The sequence below is a fragment of the Nothobranchius furzeri genome, chromosome 1 (assembly GCF_043380555.1).
Source record: "Nothobranchius furzeri strain GRZ-AD chromosome 1, NfurGRZ-RIMD1, whole genome shotgun sequence".
Taxonomy (NCBI): domain Eukaryota; kingdom Metazoa; phylum Chordata; class Actinopteri; order Cyprinodontiformes; family Nothobranchiidae; genus Nothobranchius; species Nothobranchius furzeri.
In genome coordinates this window covers 75825289-75843635 of record NC_091741.1, presented here as the reverse complement: position 1 = coordinate 75843635, position 18347 = coordinate 75825289, and the positions used below count along the sequence as shown (strand labels likewise).

General features: G+C 39.9%; 1 protein-coding gene across 1 annotated transcript in view; it reads left to right on the top strand.

Moving 5' to 3' along the window:
• The window catches only part of rxfp1 (relaxin family peptide receptor 1), a 174587-nt gene that overhangs the window by 12158 nt on the left and 144082 nt on the right, over positions 1-18347 (top strand). The window contains exon 2 of the mRNA XM_015950931.3: positions 3401-3538. Within this exon, the coding sequence (XP_015806417.1) occupies positions 3401-3538 (138 nt within the window). The remainder of the gene's footprint in view (positions 1-3400; positions 3539-18347) is intronic.

Genomic DNA, 18347 nt, shown 5'->3' with positions numbered 1-18347 from the left:
GTAGAAAAGGGTTTCTCGGTGAACCCTCTCTGTAAAGCTGCAATGTTTCTTTTTGTGACACACAAGTTGCTGTTTGTTGAGAAAACACGTTTTAGGAGTTGAGAAGTCAAAGTGAATAATGCATCAGATGTAATGCATTATTTCTGCTGCTCTTACTTATCTCATGTTGTGTCTGTCATATGACGGAGTACACTGGGTGTTTTTACTGGTGGCATGCTGTGTCTCTTTTCATTTGCTTTTAAGGGAGGTGAGGAGTCACCTAAGATGAATTCCTTCGGGATCTGATCAACTGGGACACATGTGAGACACAGGCTTCACCAACTTGAGTTTAGTATTTTAGATCTAAAAGAGACAAAGAAAATAATCTGAAGGTGGCATTTGCATCTATCTGGATCACTGTAAAAAAATGTGACTCTCTTTCTTTGGCTCGTGAGCCATTGTGCATCAAGGCGCTGACGATCTTACTCAGTGTTAATTATGCAACACCTCAGCAGCAGCTTGAATCTTATCTGTCTTCTGGGACATGAGTTAAAAATCTCTTTAGGTGGTGGCAGTGCTGACCTCACGGAAACGTTATCAAGCTCAAAGTACAACATGCCAAGGCAACATAAAGCTGCAATATATGTTATGTGTATGTCTTCTATCTAATGGCAAATGATTGAATTTGCAGTCATTCAAAAGGGTGTTTCTGTGTGCAACTTAGAAATAATTACAATCTGTGTGGTAGAAATCATCCTTGGTGGCTTCTAGTTGGAGATATATCTATCTCAAATTCAACCAAGACCAAATTTGGTTGCAGCTTTCAACACCTGCAGTCATGCAATTGTTATTTTATAAACCTTTTCTTAGCCATCAATTTTGCATCACATGCTTTAAAAAAAATTAGTTATGTAACTTTTAAATATCACCGGCAGCAACACAATTTAGCTCTTCTGGTGCATCCAGGAGTCGTGTTCAGAAGGGACTTCAGTGAAAAATCCCTATGTAATGCAAAACTGATGGCGTTGCTAATTTTATTTTAACTCTTTAGTACCTAAGCCCTTAAGAATTAGAAAAATACATCAAAATGTAGAAATTTTTAAATACAATATAGAATAATTTTGAATTTATGTATGGAAAGAATGTCACTTGGGTTTTCAACTTGAATGTTTGACTCAAAAAACAATTTTGCAGATGTTTGAAATGTTTTGACACCAGTGTCACCATGGGTCCTCAAGGGATAATAACCATTGTATAAAGCAGAGTGCAACTTTGGAGACGGGAGCTGCTGTAGACTTTGTTCTTGGTTCAGGTTTTAGCTGTTAGCTCATCAGTCCTGGCAGATGTGTCCCCAAATAAGTGGCTGCTAGGAATGCTGTTGTTGATTTGGTGTCCAGGAGAGAGCAGAGTGTGTATCAGCTAGTAGAAGCCATGTGTTAGCATTAGCAACTCCACCACACAGCAGAACGCCTCCAGGCTTGTGTTACTTGTGGAGATAAAAAAATCAGTGTTACCAAGAAAACAGAGTCAGTGATAGAGTTGTATTGCTGTTAGCAAATCAGAGGTGAAATGTCCAAATATCAAGAAATAAGATGCCAAATTCTGCCGTTTTCTGCCACTCTCTCTTCCAGCTGACTTCTATGATCTCAAACTGGTGCACTGGACCTTTGTTTCCCACACAAGACTTAGAAGTAAAGTCGACCTTTAACCAATGCTCAGTATGAAGTTTTACAATTATTTTACTGTTATATTAAAACAATAATTTCAACAAATCAATAGCAGCATGTTGAATGCAGTTAAAACCGTTTAAAACAAGCAAGTTTTAATAAAGACACCTACTGTAGATGGTTAATTTTCCAAAAAAAACAAAGTGGTAGTTTGTGTTCATAATGTTAAAAAAGGCAGCCACAAGCCTTCATGATCTCTCGATGTGACCTGAGCAATATCATCAGATTCGGAGTGTGTCCTCAACTTCTCTAGAATGCATTCACACCTGTTCTTCTCGGTCCACTTGTAATCAGATTAAGGCGAGTTTTCCGAATATCAGAAAATAAAATTCCAAAACCTGCCGTCTTCACCTCAACCCTTGCTAACTTCTACTTCCTGAAGCAAGAGCACCAGAGCTTTCTTTCCCCCTCAGAGATTGACTCACAAGGCAATCATTTATACTAGAGCCCACTGCAAAGGTGTTGAAAAAAATGAGTGAACTTGGCCTTTAATAGAGACTGTGTTGAAGGACATAATCTATATTACACAAACTAATGTAATTGTTAATTTATCATTTTGATACAAATTCAATAATTTTAGATCAAATACTTCACAACTTTTTCCTTTTATTTGTTGAATTTCACATTTTATGCATACAAAAGTAAAATTTTATGAGGAGCTAGTATAAATCCTTGTTTGGGTTTATTTGAAAGGTTAACAAAGTGCTAGTCAGGATCGTGAAAATTGTGATTTTGTGAGTGAGTTAAAATATGCATTGCTCCAAATCTACAAGACATGTTTTCATTTTACAGAAAAAGCCACAGACGTTTATACGAAATGTGCTGAAAAATGACACTTTTGACTTGAACAGCATGTCACTAATGGATATGGAGCCCAGCTGAATGCCCAAGGACACATGTCAACAATATGTGAAATGCATTTTAGACTGAGATGGATCAGCCTTTCACCAGTTTTCTGCAGCATTTTGCAGCAAGAGCTATCAGATAAGAAACAGGTCATACAGTTGTTCCAAAATCTGACAAGATAATACATTTTTTATCAACACAGAACAAAGAATAGGCAGATATGTATTATTTATATCATGAATTGATGCACTGGCATCTATAATGTGCCTGATAACGGGTGCTAGATCAATGGCATCTCATCTGAAAACACTGTGTTACCTTCAAATAGTTGTCTAAACAGGATTGGTTACTCATACTCATTCAGCGTCTTTAAAGCTGTATTTTCACAGGTTTTTAGCTCTTTAAAAAATGGAGCCAAACGTCTGGTAAAGGTAATGAATATAAACAAGGTGTAAATCATGAGCATTAAAATGACAAACAGCAGCTAGACCTTTAAATATTCAGAGGTTATACATTTGAGTAAAGGTCAAATTAGTAATCCACAGCTTCCTTCTCACTGAATTGCCCACTATTATGGGGTTTCAATACACATTGTTAAAAAGGATTATATAAAACACAAGCTTATTATCCCTCTCAAATAAAAATACATGTTTGCACTTTACACAATTTACAACTGACATAAACCTGAAAAAAGTTGTTTGACACAAACTGACAAGGCTTGGCGGGGTGGAAAAATAGACTCTCTGGATCATGTGTAACTAATATCTGGTTCAAGGACTCTTGATGTGTCCGATTAAAGGCAGAGATGGAACATTAGCATAAAATCTTTGTCTCTGCTTTGTTTACAGCCCTCAATACCACAGAGGAGAAGGCGACATGCCCACTTGGATATTTCCCCTGTGGCAACTTGACTGTCTGCCTCCCTCAGCCTCTGCACTGCAACGGCATCGATGACTGTGGGAATCAGGCAGACGAGGAGAACTGTGGTGAGTTACACCCGCAACTTCCAGTTGAAAAGTTCACAAACTGATGACCTCATGTCCACATGTTCAATACATCAGCTCTGCAGACAAGTCTGGATAACCGCTACCTCGCTCATTATTTATTTAATTAAAGATTCCAATTACTGATTAAATAATAGAATAAATTAATAATACAAAATGTTGATGTTTAGTATCACCTTACAGGTAATAGTGTGCTAGATTTGGTAATGCAGATGTAATAAACTTGTAATTACATACTAAGTCAATTTAAATTGAGTAAAATGTGTTCCTTGAGTTAGAAAGAGGCAAATACTTAAAACTGAAATGGGAACAAAAAATAGCTTCAAACTAGTTGGTAGTTTTGGCAATTTTGGAAATGATGGAAATATTTAAATTAGGGCCCGACCGATATGCTTTTTTTTTTGGGACCGATACCGATATAAAACTTTTAACAAAGGCCGATAGCCGATATAATGGCCGATAAATCTCCCTCGCAAAAAAAGAAATAAATACAAATGTTCTTAAGATTAAACCCTTCATTCTCTGCCTTTTTGATGCTAACTTATTTCTATATTACACACCAAAGAACTGTCTCAATAACTCACTAGGGTTTCCAAGTAATGCAAATAATATCTATTTTGCAATCTCAAAAACAACAGAACACACAAACTACTACTGAAGATGAGCAGATGCTGCAGATGACTAGCCTAGTGAACTAGACCAAGCCGCGCCGTGCAGCGATCCTTTCGGCGTCTGCACTATTTTTTTCGTGAGCCTCGGGTGAACCGCGTAAGTTTGAAAAGTCTGCTGAAGAGCGGAGGAAATTGTCTGAGAATATTCCAGAATGTCTACCAGAAAAAGACCAGCAGAAAAAGGGGAAGCAGCGTGAGCTCTGCATAGAGCGTAATGCTGCAGCATTTTTATTTTATTTTTTCAGGTTAACTTTTCAATACGAGGCCACGAGGCACACAATAAACTTAGGAAGCATGTTGAGGGGAAACATACTTTTGTCATTGCTTATTTTATCGTTCAACTTACCACTGACACAACAGATGTGCTTAAAACTGAAGACTTACCTCCTACCTCCTCATCACCGTCTGTCTCTGCTTGACTCTGCTGCTCCGCTACATGTGTGCTGTGACGGTGGCTCCACCCCCCGAGGAGTGGAGCCACACAACATGAGTTCATAAAGCGAGCGCCATCTGCTGGATAGGTAGCGCCATATCGGACATCTTTTTGGCTGATAGCCGATGGTGTTAATGACCCCAATCAGCCGGCCGATATATTGGTCGGGCCCTAATTTAAATAATAAATTAGCTGTTTTGGTGCAACATGCTGATAAACCTGTTAATATGGTGAAACCATGTGGGCTTGCAATTAGGGTTTTCTACAGTAGTTAAAAATAGATCGCAAAGCACAGTGGGATGCAGGGTCATACAAGCAAGCGGGCATTTTCTATAGTTTCTTGTGGGTCTGAGTTGCTCCATTCTGGGTGAAGTTGGTTTTTTTCATCTCCTAATGATGTTCAAACAGCAAGGAACTAAGCTCTGCTGCTGGGGGAAGTGCTAATCTGACTCTAGATACCCAGATCTGATGTCGGAGCAGATTTCTTTTGTCTGCGACGCCATGAAACAGCTGGAAAGGCAAACGGGCTAAGCTAAAGACAATTTTCAAGAAACTCCTGAAGACCCCGCTCTTCAGAGAGCATCTTCTAAACTAGCACCTTCCCTGCACCCGTCCCCCTCTCTACTGTCCACTCCTTGTTCCCTCCTCTCCATGATTGATGTCAAGTTGTTGTTGTTATTGTTGTTGTTAGCCTCAAGGGCAACATGCCAATTACCACTTGTAAGTCGCTTTGGACAAAAGCGTCTGCTAAATACATAAACCTAAACATAAAGACAGAAAAAGCAAAGCTGTGGTATTTTTTTATGTGAAAGAGCGGATTTTAACTGCGTGAAGCAGATCAAGAAGAGCACGTTTATTTGTTTCTAACATTTTCCCAGAGGGAAAGGTCTTACGCCAGAGAAATGACCAGCCAGTCCTAGCGCCACTCTCAGACGTGGAGTTATCCAGGAGGGACAGCAGTGTAAGCGGAGGAGAGTTATCCGGGAGGCAGCGGTGTTAATGCAGGTGTCCAGATGAACTTCTCGGTCAAACATTGTGTTCAAACAAAGGTTTTTGACCAGAGGTGTTTGTAAAAAGTAGGAACAGAAATAATAGTCTGACAGTTAAAATACTACCTTGAGAAAATGTTACTTGAGGTCTGTGTGTAATGAACTTATGTTTATATTACTCAAGCAGGAGCAGAGATGGGAATGACGGTGTTTAAAACCACAGCGTTACGGACGAGAGTTAGCTTTTACTTTGACCCTGACATTTGAGCCAGAGCTCCAGTTCTGGCAATCGATAATTAGCAGGGTCGCCATCAGAAATAGCCCCTGATGTCTTCCTCCTTCAACACAGTTTCCTCCATTTTATGTCTTCACATTGATGTTCAAGCACTCTGAAAGTGTATATGTTCTATTGTCGAGTGCAATTTGTTTGTATGACCCTACCCAGATGCCTTTGTGCAGTGACATCACCTGTAGAATACAAGTTTTGATGTTCAATATTTAATTATAAAGTAAAGTTATTATGTTTGGAAATAGTTTTTAAAGCTTAGGAAATACACTGTTTTTACTTCAAATGAATATTAAGATTTTTCATTATAGATGAAAAATATAATTTTACTTATGCTTATCAGCTTTTAGCTAAATTAGAAAAACAAATGTCATAGCATAAATGAATCACGTCGCAGCTCTGAGTCATGTATTTTTTGAACAGAGATTACACGTGTTTTACCTCCTAATGTTTGGTTGCAAATGAAATTTTAGCAGGTATGTTATCCCTTTGGAGCCTTAATGTTTGTTTTCCTCAGATTCAAGGTGCATTCAGATGACTCGTCTAATTATTTATGCCTAATAACAATGTGTTGTCCAAGGATCGCATCTTGGTTATCAAACTTTTACCCCACTGTTGCATTACACACTAAGGTATGGTAAGGTGATTTATTATTATGATGATGATTATTATTATTAAGGTATAAAACACGAGGAGAAATTAATTCACATAAAATAATCAAGTTATCTTACAAAGGATGTTTTATTTGGTGTGAGCGTGTGAATGGGTGTATGCGTGGACGAATGACTGCTTGCGTTGCATAGCACCTTGGCTCAGAGTGTCGTAGAACCCTATAAGGTGCAGTAATTTACCAATTTAATGTTTCATGAAATTCTTTTTACACTTGTGTTTTATTTGCACTTTGAAAGAGCCACTGACTTGCCTTCAGATGCAGTGCATCAGACACATGTTCTCCACGCAAATACTTTAAAAACTCATTTATATGTGGGATTTATGAAGGAGTTGAAGTATTATGTGTGTGGAAATGAAGTGACCTATGCAGATTGTTCTCGCAGATACAGTCAGCCCTTGAACGCTCTTTGTTTTGAACCTATAGCTGGTTTCAATCTGCAGTTTCTATCTTCATGAATCTAGATGGAACAGAATGTCTGAAGGCATTTAAAAATCTCTGTAGGACATCAAAAGGACAGAACAGGAAATAGGAAAATCAGTGGCCTACGGAAATTCAGTGGGAAACACATTTATACTTAATATCATAGTAACTGAACTCAAGGCTGCCCATGCTGATGACATGGATAGGTAGAAACCGTCACAGGTTGTGAGATCTGTGAGTTTGCTTGTTCTTTCTTTTAAAAGGGGGTAAAAACAGTGGTTAAATGTTTTGTTTCCTGTGGAATTAACATGAAGTTGTCCAGCTTAGATGAGTCACATAACTGCAACTATTTTGTTTGACTTTTATGTGCATAGACCCTGGTATCACGTTCAGTTCTCTAAAGGAGCGTGATTATATAGAGCTGCACAAATGCAAACGGATTTGGGGAGATGGGCTGAAATACTGGCTCACAAGATCACTTCCTGTAGCCAGAGGCGAGGCAGAAATAAATCTAAATCACACACATGTTTCTGGAAGAAAGAAAAGGGGAAATCTTGACCTGGTCAAGAGCGTGGCCTGACTTTAATCCAACAGAGGCCCTGTGGGCTGTTTTTGAAGACAGGTAGAGCAAAATCCCCCTCAGGGTTTTCTCAGAATAAGTCAAACACACCTTTACAGAAATAACAAAACTGGCATCTTCCATGTTTCACAAACATATGTCAGTCATGAGAAACACAACACTGTTAAACCTGATTTTTTAACATGGGTAACTTCTTGTTCCTCATAGAAATACCTATTTATTGTTTACCGATTATTCATGAATAATTTGACCTTTAAGTCAAACCAATGCTCTTGTATGGAGTTGCTTCAGTTGCACACTCTCATATGGTTTATTAGTAAATCCCCAAAATAACCAAGACCATGTGTTTTGCTGTGAGCAGTCACTGCTGCTGTTTGTCACTGATGCAACACGGAGTGTGTAATTGCAGCTCCTTTGCCCCTTTTGCAAGTGACAGATTTAATAAAAGGTTGATTTCATCATGGCAAACTGACATATCCGAGTTGTGCATCTGTGGGGATTGTTCTTCTTTTTAAATAGGAGCAGGTTCACTCCCAGTTTAATAAATTAAATATCTCTGATCATATACACCAGTGTAAATCCGCAACATGCAAAGTTCATATTTGGATACTGAAGCAATAAGTAAAAACAGGTTTTACGTCTGAAAGCAGCTACAAAACAGGGATGCTGTTTTAGAATAGACTTTATTCATTCCACAGTGGAGAAATGCACTTGTTACAGCAGCACACACACTTAGAGAAAGGAAGAAGAGATTATTTGATTTTTCTAATCATACCTAAAAATGCAGCTGACAAATTTCACCTCAAAGTCCATCTGAGTGAAATGTCCTGGACCTGCAAAACCATGATACTGAACTTGAAGTGACCTGGACCCGGATGCCCAGGCACAAAGCTGGCTGCTTGCAAAGTCACCATGAATAAGTGGGTCAGAGAACAGCAGTAGTGTTAGAAATTGTGCCAAAAATAGAGAAACTGTCAAATTAAATGTATAAATAGCTTTCTAGTGGTATGATCAAACCGCAGGGTCACTTTTAAATCACATGTACATTGATTTGTCAGCATTTATGGTAAAATAGGCAACAGTTTTGATTACTGCAATTCACCAGCATGTTATTGTGTGACTGGAGGGTCTTTTTTTAATAATCCTGACTAATAATGGTCAATATAAGGTCAAAGGTCTTTCACATAACCAAATATTTAGCTTTTCGGGGAGGTGGCTGTAGGTTTTTTCCTCTATAATCCAACAGTTTATCTTTTGTTTACTGCATTGGTGCTTAGGTCATTTTCTCTACCCGATCAGCAGCAATGCATTATTTTTAGAAGTACAAACACTTAGTGTCTTATGCCAGTTTGCCACTACATGTAAAGATTTAATGATTTATGTGCAGGCTAAAGCATTGCGTAACAAATAACTACAGAGTTGACTACTGGCAAAGAGTATGTCGTTATATAACCTCACTGACTCTGCAACAGCATGACCAAGAGGGATGTTGCACAAAAACTGGTCTTTTTTTTGGCCAAATGTGACATTTAAACATGAACTTCTATAATCTGAGTATTCTAACTTTTCCTAATAACTTAATGCTCATGCATGACCGATTCCTGGGAGACAATCATCAGCCATGGCAGTCTGCAAACCAGCTGTCAGATGATTAAAAATGACGTTTTTCCCTTTCTGGTTTCCATCTTTAACCCAGCTTCCGTTTAGTCAGCCTAAAGAAAGAATTACGAACTGACATCAGATCTGCTCAGTGAATGCTTTTAAGATGAACTTCAACTTACTTCACATTGTATATTTCAGTGGTGCACCTGACAAGGTTAATATTTCAGGTTTGAACAATGTTAGGCTGTTTATTAAGCTTATAGAATTTATTTTGCATTTGATTCATTTAAAGTCCCTTCTGTTGGACACTTCCTGCGTTACTTCTGCAGCACTCGTATTAGTCTTACTAAACATTACAGCAGGAACAAAAACAAGATGACTCTGGGAGTTAAGGAACAGGAGAGACAAAATAATGTTAATCTTCTTTAACAGTTGATGTCTGCTTGCATTGTTCATCCACAATTTGCCAGCTTGCAGGTTAGCTCCTGCTGGGCAGAGATCCCAAATGCGAGCCAGACTGTAACCTAACTAAGAAAATAGCAAAGAACAAATCCAATCAGCTGCAACTTCTCCCAGGTTAATAACTGAAGTTCATTTATCATGCAAATGTACTTTCTGTTTCTCTAACAACGTGGAACTCAGTTCAAATTATTCACTAAAAGTTACCTTATTATTACACCGGCTCAGCCAAATTAGGCTAATGTTAATGCCTTTTTGGAGGCAGATGTGCATAGCATATTATAAAATGAAGATGTTCAGGGTAACCAGAGTTCTCTTGATACTTTTAAGGACCAACAGCTAAATACTTCAAGAAAATGGTAGAAAATGGAAAGGAATAAACCAAGCATTGTAGAACTAAAGTACAAGCAAAAATAGGTTGCTGACTTGTTTTATGTTTCAGAGATCCTAGTCAGTCTGACGTCCCCCGTCTTGTTAGCCTTTCTAAAGAAGCAGATTGGATGTCCTGCTGGTTCTTTGTCAAGAGCAGTCAGGGCTGATAAAATAGATCCTTGTTGGCTTTGTTAAAGATGATGTAAACCAAAACAGTCATTGCTTCAGAACCAATGTCTTCCTGCCTGTTTCAGGTCACCTACCTATTTTTCAAGCTATTTTGCATACAGACTTCATGCTTTTCTGTGAAAATAAAAATAAAAGTACAAATGCAAAATAATCCCCCATCTAAATAATTTTATTATATAAGTCATGTTGACATTGATACCCACCCCGAGGGACCTTATAACCATGCTACTGTAGAAGATTAACCTAGAAATCTAGACAAAACTTAGTTGGAGCAAAATATTTCACACTGCAGGTCACTTTAGCTATGCTCCTATGCTCCATCAGTAGGTCTACCATGTCCTAAAATGCCTACTGTCTCCTGATACAGACACACCACGCTCCATGAGGGACTACGTTTTGCACAAGAAGACGCATTCTCTCCAAATGTGCAAAAGGCGCGTCACTGCTGTGAACCGTGTGACACATACTACTCCTGTCAGCCTAGGAAAGAAAAAAAGAGACGAGTGTCCGACACAATGTATGTTCCTGCAGTGATTGACACCACACAACATCTGACCAACCAATGGTTGGCAGGTGGATCATGGAGGTGGAGAGATGGGATCCAAACGGAAATTTGGATCGGCAGTAAACATAAAAGCAAAAAGTCAAAACTAGAAGAGTGAGCTGCACTTGACAGTGGACATGTTGATGAACAAAAATGAAAACTTTGTGGGCATAAATACCCCAGCTGCTTCTAATAATGAATAGAGGATAAGTCTGTCTGTATGTGGACTTCAGGTGAAATTGTCCAGCAGCCATGATTAGCATTTTTTAAATGTTTTGGTAAAGGCATAAACCTGTCTTTCTGTCCACACTTTTGTTTTAGTGAGTCTAGTTACTTAGTTATTAGTCATCCATCCATTTTCATCTTCTTATCTGGGGACGGGTCACGGGGGCAGCTGTCTAAACAGGACGGCCCAAACTTCCCTCTCCACAGCACCTTGGGCCAGCTCCTCCATGGGAATCCCAAGGTGTTTCCTGGCCTATCAAAATACATAGTCCCTCCTGGGTCTTAGGTCTCCTCCTGGTTGGACATGCCTGGAAAACCTCACCAAGGAGGCGTCCAGGAAGCATCAGATGCCCAAGTCACCTAAACTAGCTCCTTTCGGTTATTAGTCATTTTAGCCATATTTACATTCATTTCATTGTGTAATTTCCAGAGGTGGAAAGAGTACTAAAATTTCCTACTTAAGTAAGAGTACCAATACTTTGATAATTTTTTACTCAAGTAAAAGTAATTGCCTACATTTTTACTCAAGTAAAAGTAAAAAGTATCATAAATAAAATGTACTCAAAGTAAAAGTTAACTAGTTACATTTTTGTCAGCGTAAGGATGGCTACATCTAAGTAGTGCAAAATCACATCGCCAGTTCACAATTCGCTCGTGTGCGTGCGCGCGCGCACACACACACACACAGTTTGATGGAGGGATTTCTATCCAATCAGTGAGAACAGGACGTGCACATTGATTGGACGAGGTTTTTCTAGGATTGTAGGTTTCAATTGTGATTAAAATTATTCTTTATTTTGAGAAAAAAAAACATTTTTTAGATGCCATCAGTGTGTGAGGTATCTCAATGTTTCATGACAAAACTCTAACATGAGACTGTGCTCTAACCTGTCACATAACAAGCCAAATGAAAGTCAACCATTTCAAATGGACCGTATGACAGCTGCCAATGATGCCCTGCCCTACTTTACCTCTTCACCACAGTTCCTTTATTCGTGTCCATCCTAGAGCTCCTCTCTGACCTTCATGCTTATTTAGACCAGCTGATTTTTACAGTTAGCAGAGTTGATCCATGGTAGAGAATTCACTCACTCATTTAACCCTTCACCACTGAAATCGGTTTGTTCATCTACTGAGATGACAGCCCTCTTCCCATCCTGGATAAACGTTTTGCGCAGCGGAAAGAGGACTCGGCGCCGATCCAGGATTTCCTTAGGGAACTGGTCATTTACGCTGAAGTCTTTTCCTTTGAGCTCTCTTCCGTGGCTTTTAACAAGATCCTTCTGCTTAAAATGTTCAAATTTAGTCACGATGGGATGAGGTCTTCTGCTGCCCACTCTTTTAGCTCCAAGGCAGTGTACCCGGTGAAAGGTGATGTTTTTTTACCGTTTCTTCGGGTATCTTCATTTGGGTCTGGAGAAAGTTTTTTTTATTGTTTGCTCGCAGTTCTCCGTCCCTCCCGTCTGCTCCGGCAGGCCTGCGAACACCGAATTATCCCTCATGCTACGGGCCTGAAGGTCCAAAACTGTCTCCTTCAGAATATTGTTGTCCTGGGTGATCCGCTTCATTCCCTCTTCCAGGGAAGAAACAGACTCCCGCTGACACGCGTTCTCAGTGGCGAGCCGCTCCACCTGCTCCTGGCTGAACTCCAGAGACTGACGGAGGTTCTGAAACTCCTGGAGTAGAACCTCAAGCAGATGAAGACGCCCCTCAAATCCCAGAAGCCGTTTATCTATGGAATCTAATAATTCTATTATGTCCTTACGGGGAGATGAGGCCTCAGGTGAGTCCTGAGGACGGCTCCTCTTGGTCCCAGGTGTTTCAGGCTCAGCTGCTGATTTCTTCGGACCCATAACGAAAGACTCAAAAACTCTGTCAATATAGTTCTGTAAACTTTCTAAATTTTCTTCACTTACCTCCAGGTTGAGTGAGTTATAATTACCAGATTATTTTTTGTGTTGTCAGTAGATAAATTAGGCGAAAATGTGTCTTAAAGAGCAGGTCAAGTGTGCCTCAGATTCCTTCTCCACCCACGTATCAATTTTAAAAACTGCTAAATTAGTAGGAGTTGCCTGGAGGACCGAGAGGGCGGAGCCGCGGCAGTGACGATGACGATGGGTAACGAGACGATGCTAGCTCCCTTTACTCTGAGCAGTCATTAGAAGTGGAGGACGTTTCTCCCCCTCCTTACCCAGACACTCGAGAAGAAAGGAACCAAGTGTATTTGGAGGAGACAAGCGGACCTGAGCCTTATTGTTTTGAGCTTGTGAGTTGCCTGAAACTACCGGAACCGACCCAACAGAACCAGCTCTGAATGGTAAGTAGCCATTAGCCATAGCATTAGATTAGCTGCAGGGTTTGGCTCCACGGCCCTAGAGAGCTAGTATTCAGCATGTTTTAGAGATTTATCTGCTTCAACACACCTGGTTTTAACCAGCAACAAATAGCTGAGCTGCTTAACAGCTAATCTAACCTGTTAAAGCAGGAAAACCACTGAAACGTGCGGGATAGCAGCTCTCCAGGAGCCCTGGGCTTAAGTTGGTCTGCTGCACAGAAAGTTATGAAAATACCCCATGAGAAAATTATTCTGTAATGTGTTCAGCCCACTAAAACTGCCCTGATTTCATTATTTATTTACTGATACCAGCTGCTCTCTTGGTTGTAGGTGATCCTCTGGTGTCTGCAGCCGGTCGTCTCTGCTGGTGTCGTCAGGATCAGGAGCTTCCAGAAGAATGTGCCTTTCAATGACTCTTTCCCCCTTATTTGTTATATTAATTAAATAAATCTCAATTTATATATTTCCTGTTTTTGTTCATGTCCATAAATACTTAAACATGCTTGAAATTAAAACACAGTGAGGTGCTAGTTTAATTCATCACAATAGAGCTGGTTAAACATGCAACAATGTGATAATTCAATTAATGTAATTTATAAATATCCATTAAAATATCAAAACTGGAATCAAAATGAGATATTTGGCAGCACAAAAGACTTGTCAAACACAATATTTATTATAATAATTGTAGGCAGACAGGAGACAGAGCTGATGGAGGTTCTCAGTCATCAAAGGATGGCTGAAGGCTTTCCAGGAACAGGAGATGTGGTGTTGTCTCTTCTCTATTCTGCCAGATGAGCTGATAGGTTACATGTGTGTGAGGACATCCTCATACTGTCATAACCAGATGACAGGAGTTATCAGGTTATCAAGCCAGGCTAATGATGAGATGCAGAAAGAAAACAAATCCAGGACAGTGTACAGTAATCTGTGGTGTTGCTCACCTTATGTGCTCTTATAGAGTATTAACGTGTGCCTGCCTCATGAAGAACAAGAAGAAAATATCATTTCTATAGCGCCTCTCAAGATAAAAATCACGAGGCGCTTCACAAAAACAAAAAATATAAAAAATGTAAAAATATAAAAAAGCATGGTGAAGAGTCCATATTTTGCTGAGTGTCCTGCAATAATGCAGGTTATTAGTTAATTTACTTTTGATAGCAAAGAACAAAATATTTAATGTAAAAGTTATTTACCAGGTGAATCAATTCAATTCAATTCAAGTTTATTTATATAGCGCCAAATCACGACAAGAGTTGTCTCAAGGCACTTCACATAATAAACATTCCAATTCAGGTCAGTCCATTAAGCCAATCAGAAATAATGTTTCCTATATAAGGAACCCAGCAAATTGCATCAAGTCACTGACTAGTGTCAGTGACTATACAGCAACCCTCATTCTAAGCAAGCATAAGCGACAGTGGAGAGGAAAACTCCCTTTTAACAGGAAGAAACCTCCAGAGAATCCCGGCTCAGTATAAGCAGCCATCCTCCATGACTCACTGGGGATTGAGAAGACAGAGCACACACACACACACACACACACACACACACACACACACACACACACACACACACACACACACACACACACACACACACACACACACACACACACACACACACACACACACACACACACACACACACACACACACACACACACACACACACAAGTAATGTTTCTATGGTTATATTGTGATTTCTTAGTAAATATTCTATTTGGTGAGAGATAAACTTTATTGTATTTATCCTAGTGGATCTATAATTAAACGGATAAACTAGTATTAGCACATCCAACGTCAAGGAAAGCAAAAAGTTATTATCAGGAGAGGGAGAATGTTTTAGTGGTTAGCAGCAGTGTGCTAGTCGATGGCCCCCTCCATGAGGACACCACAGCTCAGCAGAACGTCGTTGTAGCTTCTTCTGGGGAGAAAAACACTTAGAGAGAAAATAAAGTTAACAGCTGAAATTGCAGAAAATAGTATCCTCCCAACAGTCCAAGTCTATAGCAGCATAACTACAGAGATAACTCTGGATAATCTATCCTATTTAGATGGAGGCATGTTGGAGTCAGGGCAAGGGAGAGCCGTCTTTACCGACTGTACACTCCACCTTCCTCTACTCCCCCACTTGTCCAGATTTAGGCTAACAGCTCAGTAGCCTCCTTCATGATGTCATGATGCAATAACATACGTTTATTTAATGGTTAATATCTTAAAAATTCTGAAATGTTTTAATTTTTTTTTTTACCTTGAACAGTTCACTGAGCTTGCACTGTCACTGAGGTGGAAGCTGGAATCAACAGCAGACACCTCACATCTTGGTCTTTTCAGGGGTGTGGATGCTGCTCTGGGACTTTCTGGAAGAGGAATTTCCATCATGGTCCCTGTATCACAAGACACACTGAGGCTGTGAGCTCTAAACTGGGTGGCTATGTAAAAAACAAAGAAGCAGCACATTTATAAATGTTTAAAAGAGCATAAAATCACGTGTAACAATAATCTGTAAAACAAATTAAAACTAGAAGGTAATAATAAAATGTTTACATAGACGATTATTAACAATAATTCACCTTTGCTTCACGTCAGGCTGGACACGTGCATTCTTGCAGACTACTAAATCAGTCTGACAGCCAACGTCTTAGGTAGATTTAGCCTGAAAAAAATAGAAGCACATTGTTTTTGGAGTTTATAAAGTCGGATAATATACAAAAGAAACTGTCCTATATATGCGCTTTATAACATTCCTAGTGTGTGATCCTTATTATAACGTAAAAGTCAGTCACATATGATGTGAAGAGAGCCTGAAATGTGACCTCCTGAACAAAATTCCTTACAGAACCGAGTCACACTGTGCTGGATTTCATGCTGTAATGTTGTCTGTCAAGTAGTGCTGCATTAGAGCCACTGTTAGCAGAATTACCGACTGACACAAAAACAACCCGAATTTTCTCCGAGCCTGACGGTAATAGTCATGTGGACCGTTTCTTCGGCCAGGGCTTCGAGATATGCTCCGATTCGCCGCTGATTCTAAACTTACATCCCGTTCCACATTTTGTTAACTTGACAAATCTGCCCGAAGGCAGTGCAGACTGATATTGGCTAAATTAAGTGAACCACATCTCTCAAACTTTGCACCGAATTATCCCTCATGCTACGGGCCTGAAGGTCCAAAACTGTCTCCTTCAGAATATTGTTGTCCTGGGTGATCCGCTTCATTCCCTCTTCCAGGGAAGAAACAGACTCCCGCTGACACGCGTTCTCAGTGGCGAGCCGCTCCACCTGCTCCTGGCTGAACTCCAGAGACTGACGGAGGTTCTGAAACTCCTGGAGTAGAACCTCAAGCAGATGAAGACGCCCCTCAAATCCCAGAAGCCGTTTATCTATGGAATCTAATAATTCTATTATGTCCTTACGGGGAGATGAGGCCTCAGGTGAGTCCTGAGGACGGCTCCTCTTGGTCCCAGGTGTTTCAGGCTCAGCTGCTGATTTCTTCGGACCCATAACGAAAGACTCAAAAACTCTGTCAATATAGTTCTGTAAACTTTCTAAATTTTCTTCACTTACCTCCAGGTTGAGTGAGTTATAATTACCAGATTATTTTTTGTGTTGTCAGTAGATAAATTAGGCGAAAATGTGTCTTAAAGAGCAGGTCAAGTGTGCCTCAGATTCCTTCTCCACCCACGTATCAATTTTAAAAACTGCTAAATTAGTAGGAGTTGCCTGGAGGACCGAGAGGGCGGAGCCGCGGCAGTGACGATGACGATGGGTAACGAGACGATGCTAGCTCCCTTTACTCTGAGCAGTCATTAGAAGTGGAGGACGTTTCTCCCCCTCCTTACCCAGACACTCGAGAAGAAAGGAACCAAGTGTATTTGGAGGAGACAAGCGGACCTGAGCCTTATTGTTTTGAGCTTGTGAGTTGCCTGAAACTACCGGAACCGACCCAACAGAACCAGCTCTGAATGGTAAGTAGCCATTAGCCATAGCATTAGATTAGCTGCAGGGTTTGGCTCCACGGCCCTAGAGAGCTAGTATTCAGCATGTTTTAGAGATTTATCTGCTTCAACACACCTGGTTTTAACCAGCAACAAATAGCTGAGCTGCTTAACAGCTAATCTAACCTGTTAAAGCAGGAAAACCACTGAAACGTGCGGGATAGCAGCTCTCCAGGAGCCCTGGGCTTAAGTTGGTCTGCTGCACAGAAAGTTATGAAAATACCCCATGAGAAAATTATTCTGTAATGTGTTCAGCCCACTAAAACTGCCCTGATTTCATTATTTATTTACTGATACCAGCTGCTCTCTTGGTTGTAGGTGATCCTCTGGTGTCTGCAGCCGGTCGTCTCTGCTGGTGTCGTCAGGATCAGGAGCTTCCAGAAGAATGTGCCTTTCAATGACTCTTTCCCCCTTATTTGTTATATTAATTAAATAAATCTCAATTTATATATTTCCTGTTTTTGTTCATGTCCATAAATACTTAAACATGCTTGAAATTAAAACACAGTGAGGTGCTAGTTTAATTCATCACAATAGAGCTGGTTAAACATGCAACAATGTGATAATTCAATTAATGTAATTTATAAATATCCATTAAAATATCAAAACTGGAATCAAAATGAGATATTTGGCAGCACAAAAGACTTGTCAAACACAATATTTATTATAATAATTGTAGGCAGACAGGAGACAGAGCTGATGGAGGTTCTCAGTCATCAAAGGATGGCTGAAGGCTTTCCAGGAACAGGAGATGTGGTGTTGTCTCTTCTCTATTCTGCCAGATGAGCTGATAGGTTACATGTGTGTGAGGACATCCTCATACTGTCATAACCAGATGACAGGAGTTATCAGGTTATCAAGCCAGGCTAATGATGAGATGCAGAAAGAAAACAAATCCAGGACAGTGTACAGTAATCTGTGGTGTTGCTCACCTTATGTGCTCTTATAGAGTATTAACGTGTGCCTGCCTCATGAAGAACAAGAAGAAAATATCATTTCTATAGCGCCTCTCA